The 17,246-nt window shown below is 41.7% G+C and overlaps 1 protein-coding gene across 3 annotated transcripts in view; it reads right to left on the reverse strand.

Annotated features, from left to right (window-relative positions):
• Positions 1–17,246, reverse strand: part of LOC133613775 (protein TANC1-like) — a 256,853-nt gene that overhangs the window by 74,931 nt on the left and 164,676 nt on the right. For all 3 annotated transcript variants that reach the window (XM_061971555.1, XM_061971553.1, XM_061971554.2), the window contains exon 7: positions 15,490–15,819. In XM_061971555.1, coding sequence (XP_061827539.1) covers positions 15,490–15,819 — 330 coding nt within the window. The remainder of the gene's footprint in view (positions 1–15,489; positions 15,820–17,246) is intronic.

The raw sequence follows: 17,246 nt of genomic DNA on the forward strand, positions 1-17,246 counted from the left end.
TGTTTACTTTGTAGCCAGTTCAGTTTGACTTTCGTTTTGCACAGCCGTTGCCTTTTACTTTCCCTTTCGTTCATTTTGGGTTTAAGCATTACATACCTTTTTACCTGCACCCTGCCTCTCGCTGTGGTCTGGATATTGGGATCACGACAAACCATCCTCGTCTCACCCGACACATTCCGACTTTTACAAAGCAATGCTGCCACCTACTGACATGGAGTATTACGAGGTTACCCTGCCGAGTTTTACACAGCACAGACACTAAGCAACGGCACATTATTGGCAGATTATAATTACCCGATTTTCAAAAAATATTTTTGGGATAAATTAGGTGAAGTTGCATAATTTCCCACAGCACACCAGGCAATATCTCACGGCACACTAGTGTGGCACGGTGGTTGAAAAACACTGGTCTAATCTAGGGTTGTGAGGATAGAAGGTTACTGTAGGGATACAAGGGAAAGCTCTTTTTTTTGCTGATATTGCTAGATGTGACCAATCTAAGTCTATGAGCATGAACTGATAAAGCCTACTCAGATGAGCGGCGAAACGTCTTCGAAGACAAACCAAACAGTCCAGTTGCGATCGATTGAACGCCCTGAGATGACAATGACCTGGATGAATAAGAACCTTCATAGACCTGATATAAATCGTATTAAGCAAATTTGTGTGAACACAAACCTATGCCCTCATCTGCACGCTGACCTCTAGTTTCCTAGATTTTCTTTTCCTTCAACAGGTCATATGGGGGAAACAATTTTAATCAGAATCAGAATCAGAATAGTTTTATTGCCATTGTTTGAGAACGGGTTCACAAACTAGGAAATTTTCTTGGTACAGTCGTGCAACATAAAATACATATGACGCAGAATAGGTAATAAAAATGAGCTGTAACTGAGCTATCGGATCTTGTTATTATGCTTGTTATTAAAGGGGAACATTATCACCAGACCTATGTAAGCGTCAATATATACCTTGATGTTGCAGAAAAAAGACTATATATTTTTTTAACCGATTTCCGAACTCTAAATGGGTGAATTTTGGCGAATTAAACGCCTTTCTAATATTCACTCTCGGAGCGATGACGTCACAACGTGACGTCGCATCGGGAACCAATCCGCCATTTTCTCAAACACCGGGTCAAAACAGCTCTGTTATTTTCCGTTTTATCGACTGTTTTCCGTACCTTGGAGACATCATGCCTCGTCGGTGTGTTGTCGAAGGGTGTAACAACACGAACAGGGACGGATTCAAGTTGCACCAGTGACCCAAAGATGCGAAAGTGGCAAGAAATTAGACGTTTGTTCCGCACACTTTACCGACGAAAGCTATGCTACGACAGAGATGGCAAGAATGTGTGGATATCCTGCGACACTCAAAGCAGATGCATTTCCAACGATAAAGCCAAAGAAATCTGCCGCCAGACCCCCATTGAATCTGCCGGAGTGTGTGAGCAATTCAGGGACAAAGGACCTCGCTAGCACAGCAAGCAATGGCGGCAGTTTGTTCCCGCAGATGAGCGAGCTAAACCCCCCTGGATGTCTTGGCTCACACCGTCCCGAAGATGATCAAGAGAAGAATATCGACCCTAGATTCCCTGGCCTGCTGACATGAGGGTATGTCTACAGAATATATTAATTGATGAAAATTGGGCTGTCTGCACTCTCAAAGTGCATGTTGTTGCCAAATGTATTTCATATGCTGTAAACCTAGTTCATAGTTGTTAGTTTCCTTTAATGCCAAACAAACACATACCAATCGTTGGTTAGAAGGCGATCGCTGAATTCGTCCTCGCTTTCTCCCGTGTCGCTGGCTGTCGTGCCGGTTTCGCTTGCATACGGTTCAAACCGATATGGCTCAATAGCTTCAGTTTCTTCTTCAATTTCGTTTTCGCTACCTGCCTCCACACTACAACCATCCGTTTCAATACATGCGTAATCTGTTGAATCGCTTAAGCCGCAGAAATCCGAGTCTGAATCCGAGCTAATGTCGCTATAGCTTGCTATTCTTTCCGCCATGTTTGTTTGTGTTGGCTTCACTATGTGACGTCACAGGAAAATGGACGGGTGGTTAAAATCAGCTTTTTTTTAGGGATATTGCGTGATGGGTAAAATTTTGAAAAAAACTTCGAAAAATATAATAAGCCACTGGGAACTGATTTCTAATGGTTTTAACAATTCTGAAATTGTGATAATGTTCCCCTTTAAGCACGGCACTGCTTCAGCTGACAGAACAACCCAATACCCTACCATAACCCACAGCACAGAACAGACCACACACCACCTGTAAAACAACCACCATCAGTCAAATGCTAAATAATGTCATATTCAGTCTGAACTCAAAGGACTGTTAGCCTAATACTCAGGGAGTGTATTTTCTAAGCTCACAAAAGATGGTATTAACCACTAAATTAAATATACAATATTACTTTCTGAAACTAAAATCATGGGGAGCTAGAGATTGAATTCATTCCATTCTTAAAGATATGTGCTGATAATAAAGATATGCATTTATGAGCAAAATGCTGTCTACCATTGGCTGTTCATTGTTGAATAATGCTATCACCATGGTGACGCGTGTGCTCTGTCCTGCTGAAGGGCAGAATCAAAAACCACCAAGCGCCGTCTCTACTTTATCGACAGAGATAGAATGTCACAAACACTCAACTTTTCTCTTTAATCTTTGGCTTCATAACATCTAACTAATTAAAACCAAAAATCCACCAACAACTGAATAATTGAGGAGGCTGACATCAATACAATGTTGACGCAGATTTTAGACCAATACATTAAACCCAGACCAATGAACAGCATCCACCATTTAAATAATCAAGATTAATCCCCAGTCTACAGACAATTGGTGCAGAACCAAACTTCTGAAATCCAAATGAAAGAGCGACTTACATTTTTCATCAAAAGCAGGAGGGACTCTAGGTTGTTGTTCGCAGCATTGGGTAGACCGAGGCAGGCGAACAAGTGGGGTGCAGCTTCTTAGCAAAATCTCTGGAGAGTGTTCCCAGTGGATGAGCTCACTGAGGCCACAAAAGCAATTGCTGTGCCCGAGTGCTCCCATGCAGGCACACTGACAGCATTCAGCAGCCGAGTGGAGGGCTTGGCCGCTCTCTCTCTCTTGCACTCACCGCCGCTAAATTAATTTGACGCTTTGCAAAAGAGTTTTACCATGCTAAGCCCGCATACAACTAACATACATGCATCTCTGTAATCCTGCCATGTAGGCACTTATGGGAAACGGCAGGATACATTAATCGAAAACTTTTGGTTCCAGCATCTGATTTGTTCTTGACATGAAGAGAGGAACTGGAATTTATCAATAATTCAGGCAGAAAGAGGCGACAGAGGTACAATTATAAAAAACATCACAAAAGCAAACAGATTGTGTTGAGATGGTGCTAATGGTCTAAGTTTATTATGAGAACGTCCTCTCTTTTTTTCAACTCACTTATTACGCATAAAAAGCATTTTCCCATTTTGCCAAGTAATATTGCTCTTTAGCCATGTTCTAGAATTGACCAGAGCTGCACAGGTTGTTGCTGAAATCATCTACCACTTCTTTGTGATGACATCACTGGATGTTACACCCATTGCACACCTCCACCTTTTTGCTAGAAGATGCCCCACACATGCTTATTTAGGTTCAGCTGTGGAGACATCACCGTCACCTTGAAGGTACTTGAAAGTGTGTTTGGATTTGTTATCATGTTGGAAAACTGCCAGTTTTCCAAAGGGAGAGATCATGATCTGATTTGACAACGTTACAGCACATGTTGGATCGTTTCCCTCAATGAACCAAAACTCTCCCGTGTCAGCTGCACCCCTGCATTCCCAGATAATTCCTGTGTGGTGAGGTGTCAGGGGCCCCGGGAGGCAAAGGCCTTTTCAGTATTAGCATCTTTTATCATTCTTGAACGATACACAAGCCTCCAGCTAGGTGGCAGCACTGCTTGAGGTAATCAACAGGCTCAAGCAGGAAATATGAACAAGTATATGTGACGGTACAGCGGGAGAAGGAGACGGTAATGAGACCAATGTTCCCTCTAATTTTTCATGTGTGTGAGCAAACGCAAAAACTCCCTGAGCATTCAGTGGAGCACATGTGAGCAACATCAGACGTGCACACTGTGGCTACACCAGCAGCACACTTGTCCCAAACCTGACTAAATAACAAGTTCAATCTCCATCCATCCATCCATTTTCTACCGCTTGTCCCTTTAGGGGTCGCGGGGGGTGCTGGAGCCTATCTCAGCTGCATTCGGGCGGAAGGCGGTGTACACCCTGGACAAGTCCCCACCTCATCGCAGGGCCAACACAGATAGACAGACATCATTCTCTTATTATTATAATCAGATGACAGCAGTCATTTCCATTTCTAATATAAGTGTTTAGGCCCACTTACAATGACAATAACAAAAAATATTGTTTTTCATGAACTGTGTACTTGTATTGTTTGTCTGGGTGGAGGTCCTGCGTTGGAAATAATGTGTACCCCTTTCAGACATTGCATTTAGTTCCCATTAAAACATTCACATGTTGCACAATGAGATGTAAGCAGGGGATCATGTGTACATTCCTGCAACTTCCTGTTTGTAAAAAAAAATATTTTTATTAATGAAAAATAAAACTTTGTTTTCACAATATTATGACTTTTTTAAATCGTAAAACCACAACTTTTTGTAGTTCAATTACCGTATTTTTCGGAGTATAAGTCGCACCGGAGTATAAGTCGCACCTGCCGAAAATGCGTAATAAAGAAGGAAAAAAACATTATGCAACTTTCATAAACTATGAAAAAAACTGCGACTTGTAGTCCGAAAAATACGGTACTTGATTTTAGTAACATTACGACTTTGTCCTCATAATATCATGACTTTATCATCTTAACATGTATTCTCACCAATAATGACATTTTTTTTTAGTTAAGTTTTTCCTTCCTTCCTTCCTTTCTTCTTAAAGTAAATTAATCAATAAAATAAAATTTAGTTTTCACAATATTATGACTTTTTTTTACTCGTAAAACCACAACTTTTTGCTGTAATTTCACGACTTTGTTCTAGTAAATTTGCAACTGTTTCTTCCTTTATACTATGACTGAATTTTAGATAACAAAGGAATACATAATATTGTGGCCTTCATTTAATAACATTCTGACAATTTTCCTCCTGATAATATTAATGCTCGTAAAATAAATTAAATGATATCGCCACTTTTTTCCACAATACTACGATTTTTTTCATAATATTTTGTATTTATTGTAGTAAAATTAGGGCTGTATATTCAATTTCCATCCATCCATCCATTTTCTACCGCTTGTCCCTTTCGGGGTCGCGGGGGGTGCTGGAGCCTATCTCAGCTGCATTCGGGCGGAAGGCGGTGTACACCCTGGACAAGTCCCAACCTCATCGCAGGGCCAACACAGATAGACAGACAACACTCTCTTGTTATTATAATCAAATGACAGCAGTCATTTCCATGAGGTTATTTTCTCATATAAGTGTTTAGGCCCACTTACAATGACAATAACAAAAAATATTGTTTTTCATGAACTGTGTACTTGTATTGTTTGTCTGGGTGGAGGTCCTGCTTTGGAAATAGTTTGTACCCCTTTCAGACATTGCATTTAGTTCCCATTAAAACATTCACATGTTGCACAATGAGATGTAAGCAGGGGATCATGTGTACATTCCTGCAACTTCCTGTTTGTAAAAAATATATTTGTATTAGTATTTATTTAATATACTAACAGCATTTCATGATTAATATTTATAAATTAAGATTCCTAATAAATGACACAAGAATAAGAACACATTTGATTGGTAAATCATAGTGTAACGACCTGGAATGACACTTTATGTGTGGTGTTGGAGTTGTCCGACTTTTTGTGTGGCTGTAAACGCATCACTGGCTAAGTGCCATATGTGCATGTGTTGGCGTAAGTGAGAAAAAGCGAGTGGCTGCTGTTGATGGAACAAAGTTGCTTTTGGTCTGGTTTGTACTGCAGAAAATGACCACTTTTGCTAGATATCATTTTTTTTACTAATGTTTTGGTGATGTGTTTATGGCCGACAATAAAGAGTTTTGCTCAGTAAAGTGATGGATGGAATTCATGTCCTCAAAGCGTCTCGACAAACGTTACAATATTTGAACAATGATGACGAAAACTGTTTTCTCTGTAGTGTCCGTGTCGTGTCGAAAATTGTTATGCGCTTATTTTTTTATTTGATTTTGTGCGTGGCATAGATTTGCCGTGCGCAGAGGACGCTTGAGCAGTGCGCAATTGCACAGGCGCGCACCTTAGAGGGAACATTGAGTGAGACAGTGACGTTGTTAGCTGTCAGCGTATTTATTAACAGCTTGAGATGTACGTGAGGTTTGTGCGTAATCCAAATATATGACTATATTTGTGTGACTATGTGTGGTAATTATATGCGAGTGGTTACCAGCGGGTGTTGAAGGTGCGTGTTGAGATCGAGGCGGAAGTCCAAAGAGGGCAAGGCAGGCTCTGAAGTCAAAAGACAAGCGGAAGGTCAAGGGCCGGAGTGAGGCGTGGTGGTCAGTGGGCAGGTGTGAGGTCAAAGTCCAGAGAGGCAAGAGGAAGTCCAAAGGGGATCCAGGAAGACGAGACACACATCTCGACAACGGAGAAGGGCGACGGGAAGTGTACGAGAAGCTACGTTCTGGCACTGGCTCTCAAGACGCACTGGCTTATGAAGGCAGGTCGCTCATCACGGGCAGGTGTGTTGATTGCTGAATCATTACAGCCGCACGGAGACGCCACCGCAGCCGAGGGGGAGCGCCTGTGGGCGTGGCCCGCATTGCGCTCAGCAGAATGAGAGGTGGCAGGAGTATCAACCATAACAGTATACATACTATAATGAATACATAAATAAATACATATTGTCAGGGTCTCATTAGGATTTCAATTCAGGTGGTGTGTGGACATCTTTTGTTTCCTAAAGGGGGCGTGGCAGTAAATAATAGAGAACCACTGATCCACACGGAGGACATGTAGTACACAGACTTTGATATTGTACATGTTATTAAAGGTATATCAGGTGTTACATTCATATCTTTGTATGTACAAAGAAATTCCCAACGCCTGAAGGACACAGCTGTCACAAAAATGGATCAGAATTTTGTTCCAAAGAAGTTCCTGTGTAAAGCTAACATTACACGGCTTTATCATTTTGTCAAGTGTGTTCAGTGGTGGGGGAGCTATATATGGGTTAGCACAACCCCTATTGCAGTGTTTTTCAACCACTGTGCCGCGTGAAATACAGTCTGGTGTGCTGTGGGAGATTATGTAATTTCACCTAATTGGATTAAAAATATTTTTTGCAAACCAGTAATTATAATCCGCAAATAATGTGCCGTTGTTGAGTGTCGGCGCTGTCTAGAGCTCGGCAGAGTAACCGTGTAATACTCTTCCATATCAGTAGGTGGCAGCAGGTAGCTAATTGCTTTGTAGATGTCGGAAACACGGTTTGTTGTGATCACAATATGAGGGAGGCAACATGTAGGTAAAAAGGTATCTAAGGCTTAAACCAAAAATAAACAAAAGGCGAGTGCCGCTAAGAAAAGGCATTGAAGCTTAGGGATGGCTATGCAAAACGAAGCTAAAACTGAACTTGCTGGAAAGTAAACAAAAACAGAATGCTGGAGGACAGCAAAGACTTACAGCGTGTGGAGCAGACGGCGTCCACAAAGTACATCCAAAACATGACATGACAATCAACAATGTCCCCACAAAGAAGGATAGCGTCCGCACAACTTAAATAATCTTGATTGCCAAAACAAAGCAGGTGCTGGGAATAGCTTTCAAGGAAGACATGAAACTGCTACAGGAAAATACCAACAAAACAGGAAAAGCCACCGAAATAGGAGCGCAAGACCAGAACTAAAACACTACACACAGGAAAACGTCAAAAACCTCCAAATAAGTCACAACGTGATGTGACAGGTCATGACAGTACACCTACTTTGAGACAAGAGCTATAGTGAAGCATGGTTGGTTATGGTTTGAATTCATATCCAACAATTGCGAAAACGACTTTTTATTGTCGATATCGGCTGCTGAGATTCATTTTTCAATGAATTCTGCTGGTTGTGTGCCTCGGGATTTTGTCAATTAATAAAATGTGCTTTGGCTCAGAAAAGGTTGACAAACACTGCCCTATTGGTTGTGCTAACACATGCTTGCATACATGACATACAGATATCTTGTAAAGTTTTATTATCATTAGACGATTACTTCTCATATAGTGGGGCGGGCATGATAAGGTGTCAGGGGGGCATGAGAAAACAATACACACGTCTTTGGCTTGGTGGCATGTAGGTGATGGTGCCAGCAAAGGATCAATGAGCATGGCAAAAAATAATTGAGAAGCATTAAAGGCCTACTGAAACCCACTACTACCGACCACGCAGACTGATAGTTTATATATCAATGATGAAATCTTAACATTGCAATTACATACACAATTGCAACTAAAGTGCAATTTTAAATTTTGTGCGAAATATCCTGCTGAAAACATCTCAATATGATGACGCCGGCACGTGACGTCACGGATTGTGGAGGACATTTTGGGACAGCATGGTGGCCAGCTATTATATCGTCTGTTTTCATCGCAAAATTCCACAGTATTCTGGACATCTGTGTTGGTGAATCTTTTGCAATTTGTTCAATGAACAATGGAGACAGCAAAGAAGAAAGCTGTAGGTGGGAACACGGCCGGTGTTTCATTGTTTACATTCCCGAAAGATGACAGTCAAGCTTTACCATTGGCCTGTGGAGAACTGGGACAGCAGAGACTCTTACCAGGAGGACTTTAAGTTGGATACGCATGCAGCTGCGGCTTCCAAACGCTTGCCCGTACGTGCGTGCCGCTATGTGCATGTCACGTACGTAACTTTGGGGACTTTGGGGAAATATATGTGCTGTATGAACTTTGGGTAGGTGAACGGTACTTTGGGCTGTGGGATTGAGTGTGTTGTACAGGTGTTTGAGTTGTATTGGTGGGTTATATGGACGGCAGGGGGGAGGTGTTTGTTATGAGGGATTAATTTGTGGCATATTAAATATAAGCCTGGGTATGTTGTGGCTCATAGAGTATATATATATGTCTTGTGTTTATTTACTGTTTTAGTCATTCCCAGCTGAATATCAGGTCCCACCCGCCTCTCACAGCATCTTCCCTATCTGAATCGCTCCCACTGCCCTCTAGTCCTTCACTCTCACTTTCCTCATCCACAAATCTTTCATCCTCGCTCAAATTAATGGGGAAATCGTCGCTTTCTCGGTCCGAATCGCTCTCGCTGCTGGTGGCCATGATTGTAAACAATGTGCAGATGTGAGGAGCTCCACAACCTGTGACGTCACGCGCATATCGTCTGCTACTTCCGGTACAGGCAAGGCTTTTTTATCAGCGACCAAAAGTTGCAAACTTTATCGTCGATGTTCTCTACTAAATTTTTTCAGCAAAAATATGGCAATATCGCGAAATGATCAAGTATGACACATAGAATGGACCTGCTATCCCCGTTTAAATAAGAAAATCGCATTTCAGTAGGCCTTTAAAGTAACCTCACAGCCATCTTCAGAATTTGTGAAGTTCTTCCGATGTTTAAAAGGTCTCCCATTGCCACTTGACAACTTTCTGAATGAAAAAGAAAGTCATGAAAACCGCAATTTCCTGCAGACAGTCGGCACAATCTTCACCTCTGGGGCAAAACGCCTTCATCTATCTTGGCTGTCAGACTAATATAACACTGCATGAATGTTCTATTCTTGCACTATGTTATTGCATTTAATATTTTCATAAATATCCAACACCTTATACATCAAGTTAAATATTTATATAAATTTCACCATAGTTTGATTAAACTACCGGTAATGTACGTTTATGGAGGTTTCATTAGATCTCCATGTGACCTTTTTTTTTCCAAGTTTGTTTGGGTTTTGAAAAATGAGCGCCATCGCAATGAACTCCATAGCAATACATCACGACACAGTTGAGATGAAGGCCCATATATACATGGATATCTAGCCCAATTTAAACTTAAGTCACACTGCAGCAGCAGCAGCTTGAGACAATTACTGTGTGAAGTCCTTAAATACGTCAGACTCACAGATCAGGTGAAGATGACTTAAGTCTTACTAATAAAATACAGATGTCAGTTAGAATAACTGTTGCCATGTCACCAACTTAATAGAAGCAACATATTCTTTATCTTACGCATTGATACACCACAGATTCTAGCTACAGTGAAGACATTAAACCTTGAACTGAGCAAGACCACAAGGCATTACTGAATAGCTGCACACCACAGATGAACTGTTACAGCATTCCACAGCCACCCTAACCCCAACCGAGTTCACCTCAACTACAAGCAGCTCACGTTAAAATTTCTTAAATATAGGATTCCAGTGGCAAAAACCAATATGGCTCCTTGACTCTGTAATCTCTTTATAAAAGCTTAAGTCAAATATGTCATTCTAAACACGTATAATTAAGGAATGGTCAAAAGAGAATGAAGGACAGGAAACTCAGTAATGGTCAGCGGTGTTAAAAAGAAAACTGGTATTTTTAAAATGATTTCCTCCCGATCAAGTAGACCCTTGACTTGAATCGTAATAACAGTAAAGTAGAAAAAAGATGCTTTTGTATTTAAGTCGGCATTGAACATTTCATCTATCCATTTTCTACTGCTTGTCCCTACCGGTGTCGCGGCAGTGGCTGGAGCCTATCCCAGCTGCATTCGGGCGTGAGGCGGGGTACACCCTGGACAAGTCGCCACCTCATCGTATTTTTTGTTTTTCAACTATAATTATTTAGCGATTTTGTCACAATATTATACATTGTAGGACTGGTAACTATTTGATAACCATTCAGGGCACAGTCCACTCACAATGAAATGATCAATCTGTGAATTCACTCATCACTCAAGGATTTTCAAAACAGAATGACGTACATTTGGCTTAAAAAGTTCAACACAAATGTTTTATGAAAAATCTAAGAATGGGTAGCATATGTCAGTTTTCAACTACGGTAAAAGTACCCCTTCTGTGACCAACTCATTTTTATTTTCTTCTTCTTTTTTTTACATTTCCGTAATAAATATTTACAATACAATACAATAATGATACCGATCGAATGACCCGCAAAGATTCCTAACTAGTCAGACAATGAATACAAGAAAAAACCCATTTCACAAAATTACTGAGAAGGTTTTTGTTTTAGCTTTTGTCATGGTTCCATAGAGACATCTGCTGAAGAACGACTGGGAGTGTATATACTTGTGAAGTACCTTCAAAGACATAATAAAGTAAGGTGGTTGTTCTCAGACATTGTTTACGGCAAAGAATGAAGACATGTTGCCAGGCCAGGAGGTGAGATATAAAGACTCAGAACCAAGATCAACCAAGATCAAGATGAACAATTTCCCTTGTGGATCATTAAAGTTTGTCTAAGTCAAACAGGAAATAAAAGAACTCCCGCACATTTTCAGTGTGTGAAGCTGGCATATTCTCCAGTTTCCTCTCACAATCAAAAAACATGCATGTGATGTCAATTAGATACTTTTAATTGTTCATATGTGTGAATTTGTCCCTTCAAATCTATTTGGTTTTCCCATAACAAACAAGTCAATTCAATGAATCTGTTCCAGAGTCAAACTATTACTTTAGGAAATGGGATATAATTGCTATGGTATGAAAAGGGGTAGAATTACAAACCCCGTTTCCATATGAGTTGGGAAATTGTGTTAGATGTAAATATAAGCGGAATACAATGATTTGCAAATCATTTTCAACCCATATTCAGTTGAATATGCTACAAAGACAACATATTTGATGTTCAAACTGATAAACATTTTTTTTTGCAAATAATCATTAACTTTAGAATTTGATGCCAGCAACATGTGACAAAGAAGTTGGGAAAGGTGGCAATAAATACTGATAAAGTTGAGGAATGCTCATCAAACACTTATTTGGAACATCCCACAGGTGAACAGGCAAATTGGGAACAGGTGGGTGCCAGGATTGGGTATAAAAGTAGATTCCATGAAATGCTCAGTCATTCACAAACAAGGATGGGGCGAGGGTCACCACTTTGTCAACAAATGTATGAGCAAATTGTTGAACAGTTTAAGAAAAACCTTTCTCAACCAGCTATTGCAAGGAATTTAGGGATTTCACCATCTACGGTCCGTAATATCATCAAAGGGTTCAGAGAATCTGGAGAAATCACTGCACGTAAGCAGCTAAGCCCGTGATCTTCGATCCCTCAGGCTGTACTGCATCAACAAGCGACATCAGTGTGTAAAGGATATCACCACATGGGCTCAGGAACACTTCAGAAACCCACTGTCAGTAACTACAGTTGGTCGCTACATCTGTAAGTGCAAGTTAAAACTCTCCTATGCAAGGCGAAAACCGTTTATCAACAACACCCAGAAACGCCGTCGGCTTCGCTGGGCCTGAGCTCATCTAAGATGGACTGATACAAAGTGGAAAAGTGTTCTGTGCTCTGACGAGTCCACATTTCAAATTGTTTTAGGAAACTATGGACGTCGTGTCCTCCGGACCAAAGAGGAAAAGAACTATCCGGATTGTTATAGGCGCAAAGTTGAAAAGCCAGCATCTGTGATGGTATGGGGGTGCATTAGTGCCTACTCCTTTTCGGACGTGCTGTAATGAAACAACTGGAAATATGTGATGCATTACATTGTATCGTATGCATGTTCGAAATAAACTGAAACTGAACTGAACTGAACTGAGCTGGGATATTCATCTCAAGGCATTCAATCGATCGCAACTGGACTGTTTGGTTTGTCTTAGAAGACGCTTCGCTTCTCATCCAAGTAGGCTTCATCAGTTCATGCTCAACGACTTAGATTGGATCCAAGCAAAACAAAGTGTTTTATGCAGATAAGGCACTAGAGATTAATACATTATATTTACTTCTTCACTAATCGCGTCTGAGAAATACTATTACAGTATACGTAAAATACAACACACAGGTAACATAGCCCCTGGTAAGTGTGTATGAATAAAGCCATTTTCTCATGTCCTTGATTTCCTCCCCTACGGGCTTCATCGCACAGCGCAAAATGTGAGGTGTGAATTCTGAAGGTACCCTAGAGGGCAATGCTGCATAACTATGACATCAGCCCATAAACTCTTGGCACACACACACACACACACACACACACACAGTGAAGCACACAAATCCACACGCATGAACTGTCAGATGTTTCCTGGCCAGTTAGCTTTACGTGCCTATATGTGTCTCCTGCATGTCAGGAGACATGTAAAAAGATTCAGGACTCTGGGGGACCACAGGAGATGTGAGTCAAGGACAGCCATATAATTGCATTGCAACGTGGGCATAGCTTCAATAGAACATATTGTGTGCCAATGGTATAGAGAATAAAGTAATTCCTTTGTTGCTCTATTTCCAAGAATATTTTTCCACTGATTTTAGTACAACCTCCTTCTCAGCCTCAGGCTGTCTGATGTCAGGCCCAGCATCTGCATCCACTGCCTGGTATGCATTAAGATGACCATTGTGATATTTAAACCAAAGCAGTCTTATCATTTCTTTACTTACAGAATCAAACAATTATCCCACATTTAGTAAAGAATACTACCTTCTCAGAGGGGGGGTTCACACAGAAATCTACTCTATTTCAGTGCATTCTAAAAGAACATGACATCCTTTGATGACTTAAATGTTTATGGGCTTGACTCCTGATACATCCAGAGAATTTGAAATATATGGTAAAATAGCAAACAAAACCCTAAGGTCAAATGCAGTAACAACATAAATAGACAGAAGGCGTGGGAGAGACCCCTGGGAGTGGAGACAGCGGGGGGTTTGGGTTGTAAGGAATATCAACTGTCACAGCTGTGTGGATATGGAGCACACAGCCATAACAGGCACAATTCGTGGCAAGAATGCAGAACAGATCGGTTATACAGGGGCTTGCAGTCCATCAAGACCAACACACAGCAAATGCATAATCCACTACTTTTGCCCTATACCAATTTCTTAGGCTAGCATCTCACTGGCACTCATCGAGGGCGGACGCTTCCCTTTCCTCTCTCTTATCTCTCCTGCTTGCTTCTTTGTCTTGTCTCGTCTTAACTTTCTTATTGCCTCTTTTTGCACTGCTCTCCAAATCTAAACATTGGAACTAATTAACTGACCTCAACGAAATTAACAAGATCTTGGGTTTGGGGGAACCTGCTTGTCATGATGGAGCGGTTGTTGCTGGACACACGACGGTCTCTTGGGAGAAGAAGGAGTGCCGCGTGCCTGGCGACCCTTCCAGTCAAGCACGTGAAGATATCCACCTATTCGGAATTATGACAACAGGATTGGAGTACGCGTTGCTCTGGTTTGTCGACAAATTGGAACTTGCTGGCAGTCTTCAAACTGCCCCAAAACTTCCACAAATGATCGACGGATGCGGGAAGAACTGTGGACACTTTGTGATTTGGATAACATTGGACTGTCTGCCCCGCAGGATGAATTTGAGGACCAGTCATAGACAATTTAGAGTGAAAAGCAAATTTTATTTTCACTCGCATGCAAAACATTCTAACTTAGATTGTTTCCCTGGCTTCGAGACTCTCCCGAAGGACAGTGCCGCGAAGACACAACAAACTCCCTTCTTGTCTCTCATGGACACACACCTGTTGTTGTTGACTTTGGACTAGCGACTGCACGACACAAAGGACGCGGAACAGAGACACGCGGCAGACTTACACACACACACACACACACGCACACGCGCACGCACGCACGCACGCACGCACGCACGCACGCACGCACGCACGCACGCACGCACGCACGCACGCACGCACACACACACACACACACACACACACACACACACACACACACACACACACACACACGTGTCCACAAAAAATATACTCCACACACACATACCCCACCCCTCATCCAACGCCCTTGACACGAATCCCTTAGGGGTGATGGACGGCTGGGCAGCGCCTGAAGAGCTGCAGCCTCTCACCGTAGCCCCCACTCCCTCCCATCTGTTGCAAGTCTCGAGATGTATGTTGTAATATGTATATGTGCTTTGCTATGGAGGTTTTTTTCCCACTCCAGACTGGGCTCCCAAGGATTGTATTTTTTTACTCATCCTTCCCCAGCGTTGACCTTTTTCCCATCTTTTACGGGGCGCCTTGTGGCGACCCATCAGCGTTTCTGTTCAGTAACCCAGTACACTGTTTGTTTGTCTAATCTTGAACGGGTTTGTGCTGAAAACAAAGTTTTGTTGTACTTGTGCAATGACAATAAAGACCTATCTACCTACATAAGAAACCCGGCATACTTCTTTACACTTGAATTGATAGACCTGTATGCATAGTTGTCAGGCTTCTATGCCTCATGGAGTGCATTGGCGAGAGGAATTAACTTGGTGAAACGTAGAATAAACAAATGTTTACCTGCTACAGAGTTGGGCCTCGGCATCATAAGGAGAGAGGAAGTCTGTTGTGAGTACTGATTTAGCCCCTCTGATGCATGACATGATGGTTGCGGTGGTCCTGCAGCCGCCGCCGATGCGCCACCATGCTGTTGCTGGTCATTCCTGGCAGGGTTGTCGGCCGAAGTGGCAGACGAGTTGTTGGAGTCTTCCTCTGCTACAGGAGAGCAGGTGTCAGCCCGCATAGTCTGGGCCAGGCCATGGCGGCCGTTGCCCCTCAGGCTGCCATCCTTGCTCCACTCCAGGCTGGAGCCACTGCGGTCGTCATTTTCCGAGGAACTGGTAACAGTGGCTGGGGAATGGATAATAATTTTGGAGTTAATGATTATGTTTGGTTATTATGTTAAAATCTAGTTCATAATTATAATTACTAAACTATTCAAAACAGTTGACTTGACAACAATTGACAATAGAAGGGTTTGTTATCATGGAATGTAAACAGTAGCTGTAACAAGTGAAGTGAAGTGAATTATATTTATATAGCGCTTTTCTCCAGTGACTCAAAGCGCTTTTTACATAGTGAAACCCAATATCTAAGTTACATTTTTTTAAACCAGTGTGGGTGGCACTGGGAGCAGGTGGGTAAAGTGTCTTGCCCAAGGACACAACGACAGTGACCAGGATGGCGGAAGTGGGGATCGAACCTGGAACCCTCAAGTTGCTGGCACGGCCACTCTACCAACCGAGCTATACCGCCCCAACAACAAAAATAACATTGGTACTTTAAGCAACAATATGTATTAATATGTAAGAAATTACCCTATATTAAAAACATCTACTTAAAAAGACAGTGCTGTTGTGTAACCACTACCGACTACGGATAAACATTTGACTACATTCCCTTGATCGACAATGATGCAAAGGAATTGATTGTTACTTCCAGGATGGCAATGTTCCAAATTCCTGTTTTTATGCACGTGTTGTAATGATCATAATAAATATTGTTGTGACAAGGTGTAGGGCTGCATGTACGTAATTCAACTTCCCATAGTTGGAACCAGGTTATTTATACAGCAAACTGAAGGAGACTGATAAAACAGTTGCAACAACGCAGTGCACTCTTGATTTTATCTCAACAGCTTTAAAACCCGATTACTCAACAAACAAATGGACACTCTTTTAAATACTTGGTTCATACAGCATACAGTAGGTATGCTTTTAGTGATTGCCACCAATACATCATTTAAGTTTTTCATATTTAGTTACTAACTCTGTCAAATGTAAGGTAAATAACTCATTTTTGACTCCAGACAGGTGTTTTGCTCACATGAGATCAAATTCTTGAATCCCTACAAAGTCCACTCCAGCCAACCATTGATTGATTGATTGAAACTTTTAATAGTAGATTGCACAGCACGGTACGTAAGTTTGACTTGTTCATCATATTTTCTACCACTTATTGGGTGAGCTGGAGCCTATCCCAGTCGACTCTGGATGCAGAAGCAACGTTTACTGTGAACTGGTCACCTGTCAATCACAGGATAAAGCATGTTTATTGTCTCCAGTCCAACTAACATGTGAAGGATGGATGCATGGAGAACATGCAAACTCCACATTGGGATTCAGACCCACACGCAGCTGACTGTGAGGCAGACGTGCCAACCCTCTGAGGTTCCACGCTAGAGCAGATGCATTTATGTATTTCCTTTGGGGAACATTGATTCTCTTTTGGGCCGATTATTCAAAACATTGGCTTTCACAAGACATTTTCTCCTATTA

The sequence above is a fragment of the Nerophis lumbriciformis genome, linkage group LG13, assembly GCF_033978685.3.
Source record: "Nerophis lumbriciformis linkage group LG13, RoL_Nlum_v2.1, whole genome shotgun sequence".
Taxonomy (NCBI): domain Eukaryota; kingdom Metazoa; phylum Chordata; class Actinopteri; order Syngnathiformes; family Syngnathidae; genus Nerophis; species Nerophis lumbriciformis.